Raw genomic sequence first — 16839 nt, 5'->3', positions numbered from 1 at the left:
CTTCTTCGGATGCATCCGAAGAAGTGAGGTTTTTACTCACAAAAGCTTATGCCCTAATAAATAAGTGAGATGTGTGATTTTTAAAATAGTGTGAAATGTAATCAGAGGCAAGTAGCTTGAATGACTGTAATTAAGGGAAACACTCCAAAGCAGCAGTAAGTAAGTGGTGACAAGCATATAAAGCTTTAAGTACCTGCTGTCTTACAGTTCATCTTATACCAGGGGTCGGCAACCTTTCAGAAGTGGTGTGCCGAGTCTTCATTTATTCACTCTAATTTAAGGTTTTGCGTGCCAGTAATACATTTTAACGTTTTTAGAAGGTCTCTTTCTAGAAGTCTATAATATATAACTAAACTATTGTTGTATGTAAAGTAAATAAGGTTTTAAAAATGTTTAAGAAACTTCATTTAAAATTAAATTAAAATGTCGAGCCCCCCCCCGGACCGGTGGCCAGGACCCGGGCAGTGTGAGTGCCACTGAAAATCATAGGTGCCACTGGTTGCCTACCCCTGTCTTATATGGTCCTAGTGACATTTATCTTGAATAATTCTGTCTTCATGTTTGCTGATAAATTTCTCTCAACTTTTCCTGACTTTTGTATGGATCAGTGCTTTTTGTTGTCAGGCTAGGATAGCCATGGCAAATCATTAAAATATATTTAGTATTTTTAAACCTCATAATACGTGGCTATCGATTTTTAAAAGCATTTAAAATTAATTCCTGGGTGTTGTTTAGCATAGTTTTTTTTTTTTTAAGCCATTTGTTCTCCTCTCCTATCTGCCCTTTGTTTCTGAATGGTTGTTGTCCAGAGTTTCTAGCCTGGAGTCAAGATGGGTCAATTCGATTAGCATTAATGGTTACTTTTAAAAAATGGTTATAGTAGGAATCATCATTTACTGATATCAGCCCTAACAGTAAGTGCACACTCTTCATGCTAATCATTAATAATATTTGGTTATAATACAGTGCTATTCAATTCTAGATCACAAAGCAGGGTGAGTGTCCTCATCCCCACTTTTCAGCTGGGGAAGCTGAGGTGCAGAAAGATGAAATGATTTGGCCATGTCCATACAACAATGGCAGAGCAGGGATTAGAAACCAGGTCTTCTGAAGCTCAGACCAGGCTGCCAAGCACTGCGTGGTACTGTTGTTGTAGCGTTGACAAAGGGCCTGTCTAAACGCAGACGCTGCACTGGTTTAACTTAAAATCAGTTTAGTTAAGCCTGTGCTACTTGTGGGTGAGGACTCTCTTCAGTCTGTTTAAAATTGATTCTCTGAGTTTAGCTTGACCCTGTAAATTTACCAATGCAAGCTAAATGGATATAAGACGGGTTGAAACTGATATAGGAGAGTTCACATGCAAAGAATCACACAAAAACAGTGCAACTTTGTGTGTAGACCAGGCCATAGTCTCCTAGCATAAAGGGTTAATGGTGGGGAGGAAGAAGGAGAAAATCTGGCTAGTCCTTGTGCAGCACACAGCAGGGAGTGCAAGTAAAACTGTGAGGGTAAACTTAGGCACAAGTAAAGTTTCAAATTTTCAGAAGCACCTAAGTGACTGGTGCACCTAAGTCCCATTGACTTTCAGTGAGAATTAGGGATCTAAGTCACAGAGGAACTTTAGAAAATTATGACTGTATTCCTTTGCACTAAGTAGAAGTTGGTTGCACCACCACTGTATGTATGCTCACTCTGACTTCAAAGGGTGTGAGGTACAACAGAGTTTGGGATGGAGAATGGGAGTGTCTGCGGCAGGCATAGGCTTATGTGTGATTGTCCTCATGCTGGTGAAGCCCTTAGCTACACACTCTTCTTTGGCCTTACTCCAGCTATTAGGTAAGAATAAATTAGTACTGGCGCAATGGTGCTCTTGCTACTGTTGGATTGGGTTCCCTTGTGCTCCTCTTGCTCGTCACTTTTTACTTTGTACTTATACGCACCTGCGCTATGCAGGGTCAGGTACTCTCTCTCCGCTTACCTAATGCACCCCTCCTGGTCGGATCTAGGTGCCACATGCAGAAACTGGAGAAAAGCCCCCAAAGATTGTGCTCGCTATCACTTCATTGACGCTACTGTTTACTTAGTGGGGTTGTTCATACTTGTTTGCATGCTAGGAAAAAGCGTCTGGCTATATGATGTAGTCAGTGATATTTTAGGACAGCATGTGCAAACGGATGAATCTTGCATTGCATTTGAAATCCTGGATGGAGGAGTTCCACAGTTCAGAGTCTGTGCCAAAATCCCTCAGCTCCAAGCTCTCAAGAGTTTTATTCTGGTCTCCGGCAGCTGCAACAACTCCATCTGCTCATAGCCGTTGAGGTAGGTTGCAGAGGGAGAGGCTGTCTTTGTGACAGATGAACCCTAATCCATTGAGGGCCTTACAGCAAAGCTCAAATTGCAGCCAGGTATGATGATATGCTATGATGGGCAGTCATCAGTCTGAATTGTGTAGTAGGAGGAATGGCCAGACCTGGGACAATCACAATTGATGTAGGCTAGCCTGGGGGTGATGAAGCTGTGGATCACTATACTTATCTCATAGAGCTGGAAGGGACCCTGAAAGAGCATCCAGTCCAGCCCCCTGCTTTCACTAGCAGGACCAAGTACTGATTTTTGCCCCAGATGCCTAAGTGGCCCCCCTCAAGGATTGAACTCACAATCCTGGGTTTAGCAGGCCAATGCTCAAACCACTGAGCTATCCCTCTCCCCCTGTGCAGATAACATGCAGGCATATAAGACTGAATGACCAGTTTAAATGTTACTTTAGAAGTGAGTATTCCCTAGGAGATGGGGAAAATATATCTAGACTTGAGTCAAGGAGTCCTACTCAGAGTGGTTGAAGAAGTTTACTCTGCTGTTCAGTTGTACTCAATCCAGGAGTGTGGGCATCTTGAAAAATCAGAATGAAACCTTGCAGGAGGGGAACATAACTATTCCCAGGTGTTACAACTTCTTAGGATCTTTGGCGTGCCTATGGGGAAACAATGAATATTTAATCCACTAGCATGAATTCTAAGGAAGGATCAGTGGGGCTCTGCATGGGTGCAGGAGTCCACCTGCATGGAATGAGTTGCAGGATCAGGGCCTAAGACATCAGGACCTACAGGAAACAGGATGTCAGAAATACTGGGAGTCCCCATGGAATTAAAAAATAACTCCCCAAAACATTTCTAAAATAATGTTTTCGTAATACATGTGGCATATTCAGAATACATGATTTGAAATCCTTTTATGAAAAGCACCCTGTAACTCCTGTGTATTACTATGGTTATGCTGTGGTGTGCTACATGACATGATGGACCAGATATCCTATCTCTCAGGGCTGTTTGCCACAGACTCTACATCCTCCATCTCTAGATGTCCACTCCCACCTCCTTTATATCTACAAAGGATAGAAATCCACTCGCTTTGGTGAATCAGCAGAACCCATTTAATTTAGCATTCCTTTGCAGGGCCAACATCTCTCGTTGGAGGGGTTTTCCATGCAAACACTGCCAGCTTGTTACAGGCCTTGAATCCTTTGTCCCAGATATCAGTGGATGTGCCTAACTCCCATTGGTATCAGTGGGAGTTAGGTGCCCAAATACTTTGGAGGATTTGGGCCAGCTTGCTTTCCCACTTAGAAATCTTGCGGCCATCCCAAGCTCATTCTATCAATCTAACCACTCAAAAATAAAAATGTAAGTGGAAAGGAAACAGAAACTGAGGCTGGGAGACCCAGAATGCGTCCAAGAAGCAAATGGTGTTGATGAAATTAAGATCCTATAAGCACCAACCGAGAATTGGCAGTTCTCCAGGCCTTTCTGCTTTTGAGCTTGTGTTTACAATATTTAATGTGATTTCCCAGAAAAATAAAAGGAGCGAATGGAGATGTGATCCATTTAGTTGCAGATTATTTCCCCCTCTTCCTGGTGATGTAGCATTGAAGATATGGTTTTCTCTGTGCTTTTTTCTTAAACAGTTTAACTTAGTGGGTCAGATATATCTCTGCATTGACTTTAGTGAAGCTGAAACCGTTTTCCCCAATATTGATTTATTTTCTCTTTTTATAGCACTGCTGCATTATAGCTGTAATGTCATTTTCAAAACAAAATGAGCACGTTTGAAATGAGACTTATATATCATGTTTCTAGAGGAAATGTAAAAAGGTGGCATTCTGACCCCGACCCCGCAATTATAGATGAATTGCTGATACAATAGTTAAGTGATTCTACAATAACAGGGATTTATGGACATTCTTATATAGACTTCTATAGAATACAAGATGAGCTGATAGCAGATGGATTTGTGTGCATTTATTTTTTGTTAGGAAAATCTTTAATGGGGGTGGAAAAGGAACCCAGGCCCAGCCAGGGATTTTGCTAAAACAGCTGTTAAGTCCTGGTCCACATAAATGTGAGGACCCTCAGTAACTTGCAGGCTTGGAGCCTGAGACTAAGTGCTCATGCCAGTCTGACCTAAAACAAATTTCACACGCTGCAGAGTCAAAACTTCACCCCTTTGCTGGAATTGGGTTTATTAGCAAAGAAATTAACAATAACACAAAGGTCAGCTTCTCTCCTAGTCTGAGCACTCCTAGGGTGCCTGCTCAGGGCTGTTTGCCACAGACTCTGCATCCTCCATCTCTAGATGGCCACTCCCACCTCTATATTCGCAGAGAATAGAAATCCACTTGCCTGGGTGAATCAGCAGAACCCATTTAATTTAGCATTCCCTGGCAGGATCAACATCTCTCGGGCGGGGGAGGTTCCATGTAAACGCTGCCGGCCTGTTACACGTCCTTAATCCTTTGTCCCTATTTTTACTAGTGCAATGCAGTCGTCGGAAATTGTTCTAGTTAGAAAACTAAAAACAAAGGGTTTGAAAACCCCCAATGCTAGCTGTTTCCGTTCCTGCTTCCCCACCTCCTGCTCCCGGTTTCTATGAATTAGAGAACCCAGGACCCCAGGGTGCATACTGGTGGGATCCTGTCAGGTTATACCTGGTCATTTATAACAGGATAAAGCTTAAAGCATGTCACTATGGTATAACTACATCTGACTTGTAATAAGATGACAGTCAAAGACAACCCTCCCTCGGTTTATGTAAATTCTGAGTTGTATTTATATGTATACAGATGGTTACATTCACCTCTGTGCAACACTCTATTCCCCACTTAAGCATAATGGTCCCAATCCTGATCTTACTGAAGCTAATGCAAGAAGGAATTTACAGTCTAAGGCCTTGATTTTCAGAGGGGCTGAGAAATGCCTAAGGGGTTAAGAAGTGTGGAGGGGTGCATTTCACCCAGAATTAATATAGGGACAGATTCTGATACCCTGACCCTGGGTTAGTAGAATCTTACGCTGGAAGAAACCACTTGTGGAGTAAGGCCCAGATCCTCAAAGTTAGATAGGTGCCTGAATACCTTTGAGGATCCAGGCCTAAATGATAATTCATTGTGAGGAAGGGTGTCAGAATCTGGCCCAAAGTGGTATTCAAGAGGGACCTACTACTTAAGGACAATAAGGTCCTTTATTTCAGTAATAGTTTAAAATATCTCTGTGCCCCAAATAAAACCAAATGGAGGGGGTGAAGCTGTTCTCTCACCGAGGCACAGGAGTTGCTGTACCTCAGTAGCCAGTATTGGCTGGTATGGACATAGTTCATTGTGCTCTGGCTGGTAAGTCTACATGCCAGGGAATTTAAGACACAAACATTTGAGGGAAATAGAATGAGAATTTCTGCAGCTCTAGGCCCCGGCCTTGCGAAGGCTAATGCACACGTTTGATTTCAGTGGGGCTACTCGTGCTTAAAGTTAAGCCCATAGAGAAGTATTTGCAGGGCCCAGGGCCGCCTCAGCCTCAGTCCAAGGGCAACTCACGAATCCGTTTCTTCTCTCTCCTACAGCGAATCTTCACAGAATGCCCAGCAACCGTGTGATTTTCTTTTTTTTGTTGTGTAGGGAACAGTACTAAAGAATGGCACAGAAACCTTTGACCTCTGGGAAGACCCTCCTCCACCAGTCTACATGCAGTTCTACTTTTTTAACGTGACCAATCCTCTAGAAGTGGTCAGTGGAGATACCCCTTTTGTGGAAGAAATAGGGCCGTACACCTACAGGTAAGTCTCTATCACTTACTGTATTTGCAAAAATAAAACTTGGGAGGGTTGGGGCAACCATGAGAGGTTTCTTAGCCAAAAAAACCCAGTTGATATGTTATGTGCTGGAGAGTTTACTCAAGGGAGGCAGGATGTTCTAGTGGCTAAGGCACTGGACTGGGACTTGGGAATCCTGGGTTTAATTCATTGCTTAGCTCCGGATTTCCTATGTATGACTCTGGACGAGTCACTTAATCTACCTTGTGCATCAGGAGCAGGTCTGGACCACGGTTGTGACCCAGGGCCAGGAGCGGGACCGCATTGGGGCCGGGAATCAAGAGCCGAGGCTGGAGCTGGGGCCTAAAGCCAAGGTCAGGGCCAGCGCGGAGCTGGAATCAGAGTGGGGCTGCTGGCTGTTCTGGGCCCCTCCGTGCCCCCCTGAATGTTCCTCTGCCCCACAGTTTGGGGACCATTGGGTGAAAGGAAATTAGGCCCCTAGTGTTTGAAGGAATGCTAGAGAATCGAAGGGAGAACCTGGTTTGTTAATGTTTCACAGCCACATTGATCTTTGCACACGCCTTTATTACCCATGTTATTTCTCTCCCTCTGCCTTTCTCCTTCCACACCTCAACGTCCTTGTTCTCTCACTGCCTCTCCTGCTATTCTCTCATCTTCCTTTCCCCTCCTGCAGTCTCTGCCTCTCCTCCCTCCTTATTTCATCACTGTGGCCAATCTGGTTCCTTCCATGTATTCTCCCTCCAGCCCTTCTGGCTCCCATCCAGTGCATTGGAAGCTTTGCTCATACAACACCCATGCCGCTGGGAACCACTGCTGCAGCATCTCTGTGTGAAGTGTTCTGGCAGAGCGTGGCACTTACAACTAATCAGAGCGCTCTCCTGTGTGTCAGACAGATAAACAGGGCTCTAGTTTTTGTAGGACCCTATGTGAAGTGACACAGAGTCTCCCACCTCCTGGTACTCATGACACATGCCTGGGTGCCACCTTCCTGTCATCTTTCTCAGGCTGTGATTCCCTCCCCGTCACATAGCCTTTGCCAACACATATTTGTGAGGCTGCACAAGCTAGAAAGCCAGCAGGTAGAACTGAGTTGAAACCTTCTGACTGGGGAAAGGGTCCTGCGAGAATTCTGTCTTTGCCAAGGCCCACTGGCCCCAGAGTCAGTTGGGATGGAAGACGGAGAATCAGTGATGGTGCTGTGGCTGGTGGATCAGATGGACGCATGTGGAGAAACACAGCATGAATGGCTAGTGTGTAGATCCCCTGGCAAGAGCTCTCCCATGACATGTAATTTTGCAGTCAGTGTGCAGGAGGCGGGGCTGAGTGGTGGAGGCTCAGTCTCAGTTACTTTTGTGTATGACGTGGGTAAGCCAGGGCTGCACATTTCAAAGGTCTGTGATTCACTCTCTTTCTCTCTCTCTCTCTCTCTCTCTTTTGTTTGGTTTGCCCTATTTTGACTTGTCTGTACAGGATAGGGTCTGTCTGATACAGAAACACTGGAAGCCGAAGGTCTATTTTCCAACAGATTGATTGGCCTTTCCAGGGCTGTGGGTTGCTGACAGCACCAGCTGTGTCACGTGGGGGCCATTGTAGACTGCTCCCCACTGGGACGGAGGAGAAATATCAAGCTGCTTGCTCGGGCCACAAGTCAGCAGAGCACAGAAGTGCATGCTTCTCTTTAAACACACGAGTGCTTAAACCATGCTTAAAGCTAAGCCTGCGCTTGTGTTTTTGAGGGGGCAGTGCAGGCTGGCTTGATAGTGGACATGCTCTGAAATTGGGCAGGGGGAGATCAGTGTTGTGACTGACGTAAACAAGATTGGACAATACTGAAGAGCTATTTATAAACTCGGCATGCTGGACAGATGACGTAGCTTTAAACAAATCATGTTTTTGATTCACAGACTGTAAACCCAGTAAACACAGGGACATTCAATAGGACTGTTGTAATTGCAGAGATGGGCATAAGCTGCAAAATTCAGATCTAGCTAGAGCCAAAAATAGTATTAGTTATTGTCTCTCTAGTCACCTGAAACCATATTTACTGGTTTTACAGGATGGAGATCAAAGGAGTAATTTATTGTAAAACACAGTCTGCTCATCTGTCCAAACTTGTTGAGCTGGGAAACGCTCTTTAATTTTGTCTGGTTTTGCCATATTGAAGATTTTCCTCTTTAATCTTTGAAACTCAACCCTTGGAATCCTGAGGGGTGAGTTTTATTTTCTCCTCCAAGCCTTTAAGGAGTGGGAGATTTCTCAGACTGATTATGGCATAGAAATTGGGAGCCCTCTACAAGTTCTTCTGCCCTCTCCCCTCCAATTCAAGTCCTGGCTTCCAGGGGTGATTATTCCGTGATAGTCTGTTGCTAAGTCAAATGGGAAGTGTTGCCAACTCAAAATGTTCCCAGATAGTGAGGATGCTGAAGTGTGGTGGATCTGTCATGTATAAACATTTGGGACAGGGGGAATGGCTGGTTTCTAACTGGAATATTTTCCATGGAACATAAGCATCTCTCTAACCAGCTTAGAGGTTGAACCAGTATCCTGAAAGAAAAAAAAATTAAATGAAAATATAGCTGTATATTCGTGTGTGTGGATTAGAATGCTCTGAAGATTCTTGTATGCACTGTTGTTGTACCTGTATCGCCCCCAGGATATTGGAGAGACAAAGTGGGTGAGGGAATATCTTTTATTGGAACAACTTCTGTTGGTGAGAGAGACAAGCTTATACAGAGCTCTTCTTGACCTGAACAAAAGCTCTGTGTAAGCTGGAAAGCTTGTCTCTCTCACCAACAGATGTTGGTCCAATAAAAGATATGACCTCACCCACCTTGTCTTTCTGAAGATTCTTGTGCAGTTGGCATAGAACATGGGAGTTGAAATGTATGAAATACAGCATTGATTATGTTTGCTCAGGAAGAAACCCTTGTAAAAGGCAACATATGATCCTTTTAACTCAGGAGCTGGTGTGGAGTTAGTGAGATATAACCAAATTCTTACACAGCTATAAAGAAATGCTGGCAAAGCATGTACCCTGACATTTATATCTGCCTCTTCTGCTTTTATTTTGCAACAGTTCTAGGCACGGTTAATTTGGGAATTGGGCGAGCCAGCTCTGCAGAACTTCGTATATATTGTTTGTGAAATGGTGGCTGCTAAAGTTTGTAAAAGGGTGGGGCATACGTTTCAAAGTATTGAAAACTGGAATTCTGATCAGATCAGCTGGCAGCATTCCACCCCTATGCGTTAGGCTTGTTTATGAGCAATCCTGGAACATCTGCTGCTTGGGATGGTAAACAGTATTATAGAGGTGAAATCCTGGCCCCACTGAAGTCAGTGGAAAAAAATCCAGTGGACTTCAAAGTGGGGCCGGTGTTTCACCTGGCATATTCAAGAAATTCATCCCTGTGCAGAGAGCAGCATAAGGCCTTTTCCACAGTCTTGTCTCACATAAGCCCATAGGACCTGATCTAAAGTGCACTGAAGTCAATGGAAAGACTCCCCTATGGTGTCAATTGGTCTTGGATCCGGGCAATGAGGCTTAAGCGGAGCATACACCTTGCACTGGCCTTCTGCACAGGAGGCGTGAATTTTGCCCACAGTGAAGAGGCAAAACTATAGTTTTCAATCTATATTTCATGTGCAGAACCTTAGATTGGGCCTTTAAATCTTTTTGTGTTGTCTTGGGCTATAATCTTTCTTCTTTTCCCATTGTCATTTATAAAGCAAGAAAGTATACATCACTAGACTGCATTAAGAACATTGGGAGGTGAACAGGATTTTAAAAAGTGCTCAGCATTGACCTAACTCTGCCTCCTTTGGATCCAAAGGGATCCAGACTTCAGTGAGAGCAGAGTTAGACCAGTGCTGAGAGGGTGGGATTTTCACAAGCATTCTCTTTATGCTCTTAAAGCAGGAGTTCTGTAGTCATAATAAATATTATTTGTACCATTGCAAATTTTCTTAAGAGCCAAATTTTCTGTCTCCCAGAGAGTACAGGCCAAGAGTGAATGTTCATATTTTGGACAATGGCACCAGAGTCTCTTCTGTGAACCCAAAGACCTATGTATTTGAACCAGAGAAGTCTGTTGGAGACCCTGAAGTTGATCTGATCAGGACAGTAAATATTCCTGCAGTGGTGAGTTCTGTTGTATTTATGGCTGGAATATTACTGACATGTGGCTATTACTGACATATGGCTACAACTTGTACTGATATGCATGGTATTTCTCATCTTCAAAGCGTTTTGTTAATTGCCAACTCATTTCTTCTTATGACAACTTCTTGAGATAGGTACGAATTATCCCCATTAATAGATGGGGAACTGGCGACAGAGAGGTTAAAAGGCCATCGAGGCAGACCGTGTCAGAACAGAGATTGGAAATCAGGCATTCCTGGATCCCAACCCTCTGCTCAGACCACTGGACCATACCACTCTCAGTCCTTTCATAGGCTCTACTGTCTCATTTTAAAGGATGCATTACCCCATTTTAAGAAAAAGGAACTTGATCTCTGAAGTCCTCAGATACTCTTAAATGAACTGAGTCTGATTCTCCATCACCCTGCACTTCGTGTAGTCATGTCCATCTGTTCAAATACATGTAAAATGATCCCAGATCACAGTAGTAGCGTTTTACACCCACTTTGCACTGCACAAAGGTGCAGGGTAACAGAATCAGGTCCATTATCTGACTCCGTTCTACAGCTCTTGGCTATACCCATAAAGGCAGGACTTGTACTAAAGAAATACGCAAACGCCAGATAAGCTTTTTAGCATGCATGTAGGTTCTTTTATGGTTCTAATGTGTTTTCTCTGTAATGCTTTTACCTTAAGAATAAATGTGCTTGCTTAGAAGGAGCTGTGTGGTAACTTACAATATTCTGGGCAATACTCTGGTCATAGCCCTTGGAGAGAAAGCCAAGTGCAGGTGCTGGCCTGTTAGGCAGTCTGGCTTGCTGGGGTATCACAGTGTAAGGTAGGGAGCTGTGTAGCCTGGAAAATCCCCAACAGGTTAAAGATGGAAACAAACCTCTAGAAACGGAATATGGCTCTGCAGAGAGCCATGACTTATAATTTGTTGTGTGCAGAGTTGTTGTAGCCATGTTAGTCCCAGGACATTAGAGAGACAAAGTGGGTGAAGTAATATCTTTTATTGGATCAACTTCTGTAGACCTAGTGCTGTCTACACCAAGGATTAGGTTGGTGTAACTGCATTGCTCAGGGGGGTGGATTTTTCACATCCCTGAGTGATGTAGTTATACTGACCTAATTTCCTAGTGTAGACCGCGCCTAAGCTCGAAAGCTTGTCTCTCTCACCAGCAGAAGTCAGTCCAATAAGAGATATTACCTCCCCCACCTTGTCTCTAATATCCTGGGACCAATGTGGGTACAACAACCCTGCAAACAACAAATGATAAATTGTGGCTTCCAGCTTGATCGGGCACCAGCTCCATCTTGTGGCTGTCTGCAGAGCCATATTCAAAGGCTTGTTTTAATCTTTAACCTGGTGGGCTACATTTTGAAGAAGATGAGGCGGAGTTGCACACCTAGAACTATTCAGTGTGCACATAAGGGGGTGCTCAGTTGCAGTGTAGGCACCTGAACATTTAACGTGTGACAACGATGTTAATGAAACAATGTCATGGCCAGCTTCTCTTAGCTGAAACCAGCCATAACAGATCTTTGGGGTCCTCTCTAAAACAATTTATACTGCGTGAGTCTGCTATCCAGTCCCTATTTTGTGCAGTCCTAGAGTGCATACTCAGGCAAAAATTCCTATTGATCTCAATAGTAATTTTGCATGAGTGAGGACTGCAAAATCAAGCATTTTTTCAATGTCAGCTATTCAAGACAAAGGGTGCTGTCTCCCTGACCCACCTGCAATAGATTTAACACAGTGGCATGCAATCTAAAAATCGCACTTTTAGACTCAACCATACTAATAATCTCTTGTAACTCAGTTGCTTGTTTTTATTTGTGGTTCAGCTGGCGGTTAAGAAGGTGAGGGGTTGGCATTAAAAAAAAAAAAAAAAAAAAGTTAAAAATAAGATTTGAGGGTTTTGACGTTTCCTCCTTGTTTTTTATGTAAAAATCAATTATTTTATGTAGACGCTGATAATTTCTCCAAAAAGCTAAAAAACCAACAACCCTCAAGTGAGTTAATTTGCATTAGCAGTTGGACTTTCAGCTCATGTGCCAGAATGTAACTTCATTAGGTTTGACACTAATTCACAATACAGGGGACTCGGGTGACTGCTAGCAGCAGAAGCTTAGGCAGCAGTTTTGTTGTGGTGGAGTTGGATGCTCAATGATTAGGGTCCATTATGGTCAATTTCACAGCCATAGGATTTGAAAATTGGTAAATTTCACGTTTTCAGATGTTTAAATCTGAAATTTCACAATGTTGTAACTGTGGGGGTCCTGACCCAAAAGGGGATTGTGGGCAGGTCGCAAGCCTGTTGTAGGGGGTCACGGGATTGCCACCCTCACTTCTCTGCTGCCTTCAGAGCTGGATTCTGAAGGCAGCAACTGCAGAACTTCCTGCAGCCTCAGGAGGTTCCCGGAGTTGGAGGTGAGGTCTGATCTCCCTTTTCTCCCCTCTTCTCTCCCCCCCCCCGAGCAGCTGTGCAGGGGATGGACAAGTCCTGTCCCTCCCCAGCCCCGCTGGAGGTAGGAGCCTCCTTTGCTGGGGTGCTCTTAGGAACAAGGTGACATTGGATTTCATGGGGAAGGGCTTATTTCACGGTCCGTGACGCGTTTTTCACTGCCGTGAAATTGGTAGGGTCCTATCAATGATCATTTGAAGACACTGATACATCAGTGTAAAACATACTGCTGCAAAGCTCAGTGTAGACACTCATTACAGCGACAGGAGGGGTTCTCCCATTGCTGTAGTTAATTCACCTCCCTGAGAGTGGTAGCTAGGTCCACAGAAGAATTCTTCTATCAACCTAGAGATGTCTACACCGGGGGTTAGGCTGGCTCAACTACATCACTCAGAGGTGTGGATTTTTCACATTCACGAGTGACATAGCTGGGTCGACATAACTTTTCAGCGTTGACCAGCCCAGAACCTTTCGTTTAGAAGCTGGCTTTCTGATGGCCAGCACTGAATATCTGAGCTACTGGCTAGTCAGGGCACAACATTATTTGCCAACTGCACAAGGGTTCAGAGAGGATCAGGGCTGGGGCAGGGGGTTGGGGCGTGGGTGGGGGTCAGGGGTGCAGGCTCCGGGCGGTGCTTACCTCAAGGAGTGGAGGCATGGCCAGGCGGCTCTGCGCACTGCCCTGTCTCCAGGCGTTGCCCCTACAACTCCCATTGGCTGTGGTTCCTGGCCAGTGGGAGTTGCGGGGGCAGCGTGCAGAGCCCCCTGACTGCCCCTACGTGTAGGAGCCGGAGGGGGGACATGCTGCTGCTTCTGGGAGCCGCGCAGAATGGGGCAAGCCCCAGACCCCGCTCCCCAGCTGGAGCTCGAGGGCTGGATTAAAATGTCTGGAGGGCTGGATGTGGCCCCCGAGCCGTAGTTTGCCCACCCCTGAGCTAGACATACCATTTAAGAACTCTGAGGCTTTCTGTGGTTAACAGTACCCCTGCCTGGGGCTAGCTTAATATCAGAACTAGTTTACAACAACCCAGAGTCCCAAAGCGCATACCAACAACACAAAGAAAAAGTCCATACTTAGCTCTGGCATTTTCTCTCACTCCTCAGGGCTTTTCTGTCCTAGTCTGATCTCCTAGCCCTCCCTTACTGGGGCTCTGACTTCCAATCTCAGAGTCAGGGTTTCCTGCTCCCTCCCCTGTAGCCTCCTGCACACTGGGCTTTACCCTCCAAGTTCCCTGCTGTCGTGATCCTGCAGGAGCCTTTTTTCCCTGCAGTGTCTACTGACATAGCGACAGCTCTTTGGGCTTCCCCTTTTACTTTGTAGGGACTTGCCCTGTTCCCCTCAGTGGGGCTCATTCTGTAATCAGAGTTGGCTTAGTCCCAGGCTCTCCAAACTGTGGGGCAAACCACCCTGTCACCCCAACGAAAACTATTTGCATCGATAATAATCAAAATGTACAGCTAGGCAAAGTAAGAAAAACGCTGCATAAGAACGTATTGGAGTTTGCTTTAAGGATATTTACATTGTACGTTTTGACATGCGATGTTGCCAGTTTGTGTTGTAGCAGTTATAAAGCTTTAACTCTTTGAATCTCAGTGTCTGCTGTCATTCAGTAGTTATTGTCTGATCACGCTCATAAGTTCCCACAACTGTGAAAATTTAAATTGATAAAAATTTAAAAAAATGCTTGAAATAACCACTGATATTATCTGTCAAAATGATAAAATAAAAATCAAATTCTGCCAAGCCTAACTCTAGCCCAGTCCACACAAGGGTCATTCATGGTAGTGCATTTGAATGCGGCTCTTGCAAGCACGGTTTCCCTGACCTGGATGAACTAAGGTTTCTTTTTTTGAGGGCGACGCTACAAAAACCCTATTGTGGACTACCTAGGGAAGTAGTTTCTTGCACTGTTTGACTAACACTGTTCCCTGAAAAGAAGCCCTGCCCACACCTGTCTGGAAATCAGGCTAGAAACTTGCTAGTAACAACCGTGTTTCCATTCTATTGTTGATAGCATGATTTGGATGCCATAAGTAATCATTAGTCCTGCCATGAGTGCCGGGGACTGGACTAGATAAACTCTCGAGGTCCCTTCCAGTTCTATGATTCTGTGATTTGTACCAACCTGTTCTTATGTCAGTTTTGCTCTTTTTCACATAAGAAACTTGACTTTTAACTATCTGTTTAACTTCACTTCTTATATTGAGCTGTAGAAAGTGCAATGTACCACAGGTTACAGGAAAAATAAATTCCATTCCGTTCAGCTTATACTGTCTTCACTAAGTAAGTGATGCAGCCAGTCCATGCGTTTTGGAGAAGTGGCCACCTTTTATTGAATTTAATCCGCATTTGGTTTCACAACTCTGAACCACATCTTTTTTTAAACTAAATTTCAAACACTTCTCAGGTCAGTAGGCTACTGTGCTTCAGCAAACCACCTCTGTTTAGTAAAGCATTTTTGCATGTACTTTGGTTTAATGCCTTGGAGCCACAACATCTTGAAACTAAAATTCAGTCACTCTAGCCAATAGGTTACCGGGCTTAAGGACCATCTCGATTCAGCAAATCACTTACACACATGTTTAATTTGTTATACATTCTTAAGGATATGCTTAACTTAATGGAATGAAACTTATGTGCTTTACTGAATAGGGATGGATTTAAGCAGGGGCTTAAATGTTTTGCTGAATTGGGGCCTGTGAAAGCAGATATCGATAAGAACATATCAAAAGAATCCCAGTGACCAATAAATTACCTGTTATCATTAAATCATAAGGTTGAAAATATGCTTCCTGCCTATACACTGTTCTGCTCTTGTGTGTATAAGTACATTTTATTTTAATACTGTATCAACTTGTCCTTGATTCCTCTCTCATATCAGACTGCAATGGAATGGGCCAAATCGACTTCTCTACGGCTACCTACAGAGATTCTCCTAATATTATACCAAGAAAACTTGTTTATGACACACACTGTCCACGAATTACTGTGGGGCTACAAAGACAAACTTTTGTCAACCCTTCATGTGCTTCATCCTGAGATTGATTCAGAGTTTGGCTTATTTAATAAGGTAACTTGTCTACGATGTCTTGCTTTCCGGAGCTTTAAATTAATGGCACGTTACTGATGCAAAGTTGAGCCTGTAATTGCTGGGCCAGTTGTAAAGGGTCTATCGGGGTCACACGCAAGCATTACGGGGAGGTTGTGGGGAAACAACTGAAGAGATGACAGTGGGGATAGCTGAAGGACTACATCTGCTTGGCTAGGAGGTAGCAGAGTTTCCTTATTCAGATGTGGACCATACCACTGTTGCTCATGCCTTAGTCCCCTATAATGCACTGTTTGTGGGACTAGCCTTGAAAACCACTGGGAAAATTCAACTGAGACAGAATGTGGCTGCCCACTTACTTAATAGCATTTCACTGTGGGAGCACATAAATATCTGGGCCCTAGAGAGACTGTATTGGCTGCCAGTTTGTGTCTGGTTGCAATTCAAAGTGTTGATTCAGTCTCTAAAGTTCTTTATGGCTTGGGCCATAGATATCTTGGATACCCCTTCTCTCTCCTTGAAATCATCTGGAATACTTCGGTTGACCGTCCCTCTCTGTCAACAATTAGCTTGCAGCCCCCAGCAGAGTCCAACGCATGGTAACAGGGTGGCACAACAGTAGACACCTACCACCCTGTTCTAGTGCATCAGCTACCTGCCCTAGGGAGTGACTGGCCCAGCACTGTGCAGACGAACTCTTCTGTGTTTCTAGATGAATGGAACGGATGACGGTGAATATGTTGTTCTCAGTGGGAAAATGAACTACCTTAACTTCTCGAAGATCGTGGAGTGGAGAGGAAAAGAGTAAGTTGTCGAATCGGACGGTGTGAAACTTCTCACTTCCTTTGAGACCTTTCAGTCAGCAGAGACAGCGCCTTTCATTTCTAATATTTTTACAAAGAAGCCAGTTTAGTGACAGGCTCTCTGCACACCCCAAATCCCACAGCTCACAGGAAGTTAGCCTTTGCCTGCAGAGGACAGAGGCAGGCAGAATGCACCTGCAGGGTGCTGAGGGAGCAAAACGACTACTATACCCTTTACATGGGTGCTGCATCCACTCCCTCCACCATTGCCCTCAGGCCAC

The 16839-nt window shown here is 44.4% G+C and overlaps 1 protein-coding gene across 3 annotated transcripts in view; it reads left to right on the top strand.

Moving 5' to 3' along the window:
• SCARB2 (scavenger receptor class B member 2) overlaps positions 1-16839 on the top strand; it is a 37918-nt gene that overhangs the window by 864 nt on the left and 20215 nt on the right. For all 3 annotated transcript variants that reach the window (XM_034771010.1, XM_034771008.1, XM_034771009.1), the window contains exons 2-5: positions 5945-6102; positions 10090-10237; positions 15588-15776; positions 16468-16559. In XM_034771010.1, the coding sequence (XP_034626901.1) occupies positions 5945-6102; positions 10090-10237; positions 15588-15776; positions 16468-16559 (587 nt within the window). The remainder of the gene's footprint in view (positions 1-5944; positions 6103-10089; positions 10238-15587; positions 15777-16467; positions 16560-16839) is intronic.

Source organism: Trachemys scripta, chromosome 5 (assembly GCF_013100865.1).
Source record: "Trachemys scripta elegans isolate TJP31775 chromosome 5, CAS_Tse_1.0, whole genome shotgun sequence".
Taxonomy (NCBI): Eukaryota; Metazoa; Chordata; order Testudines; family Emydidae; genus Trachemys; species Trachemys scripta.
This window is presented reverse-complemented; position numbering and strand designations above follow the sequence as displayed.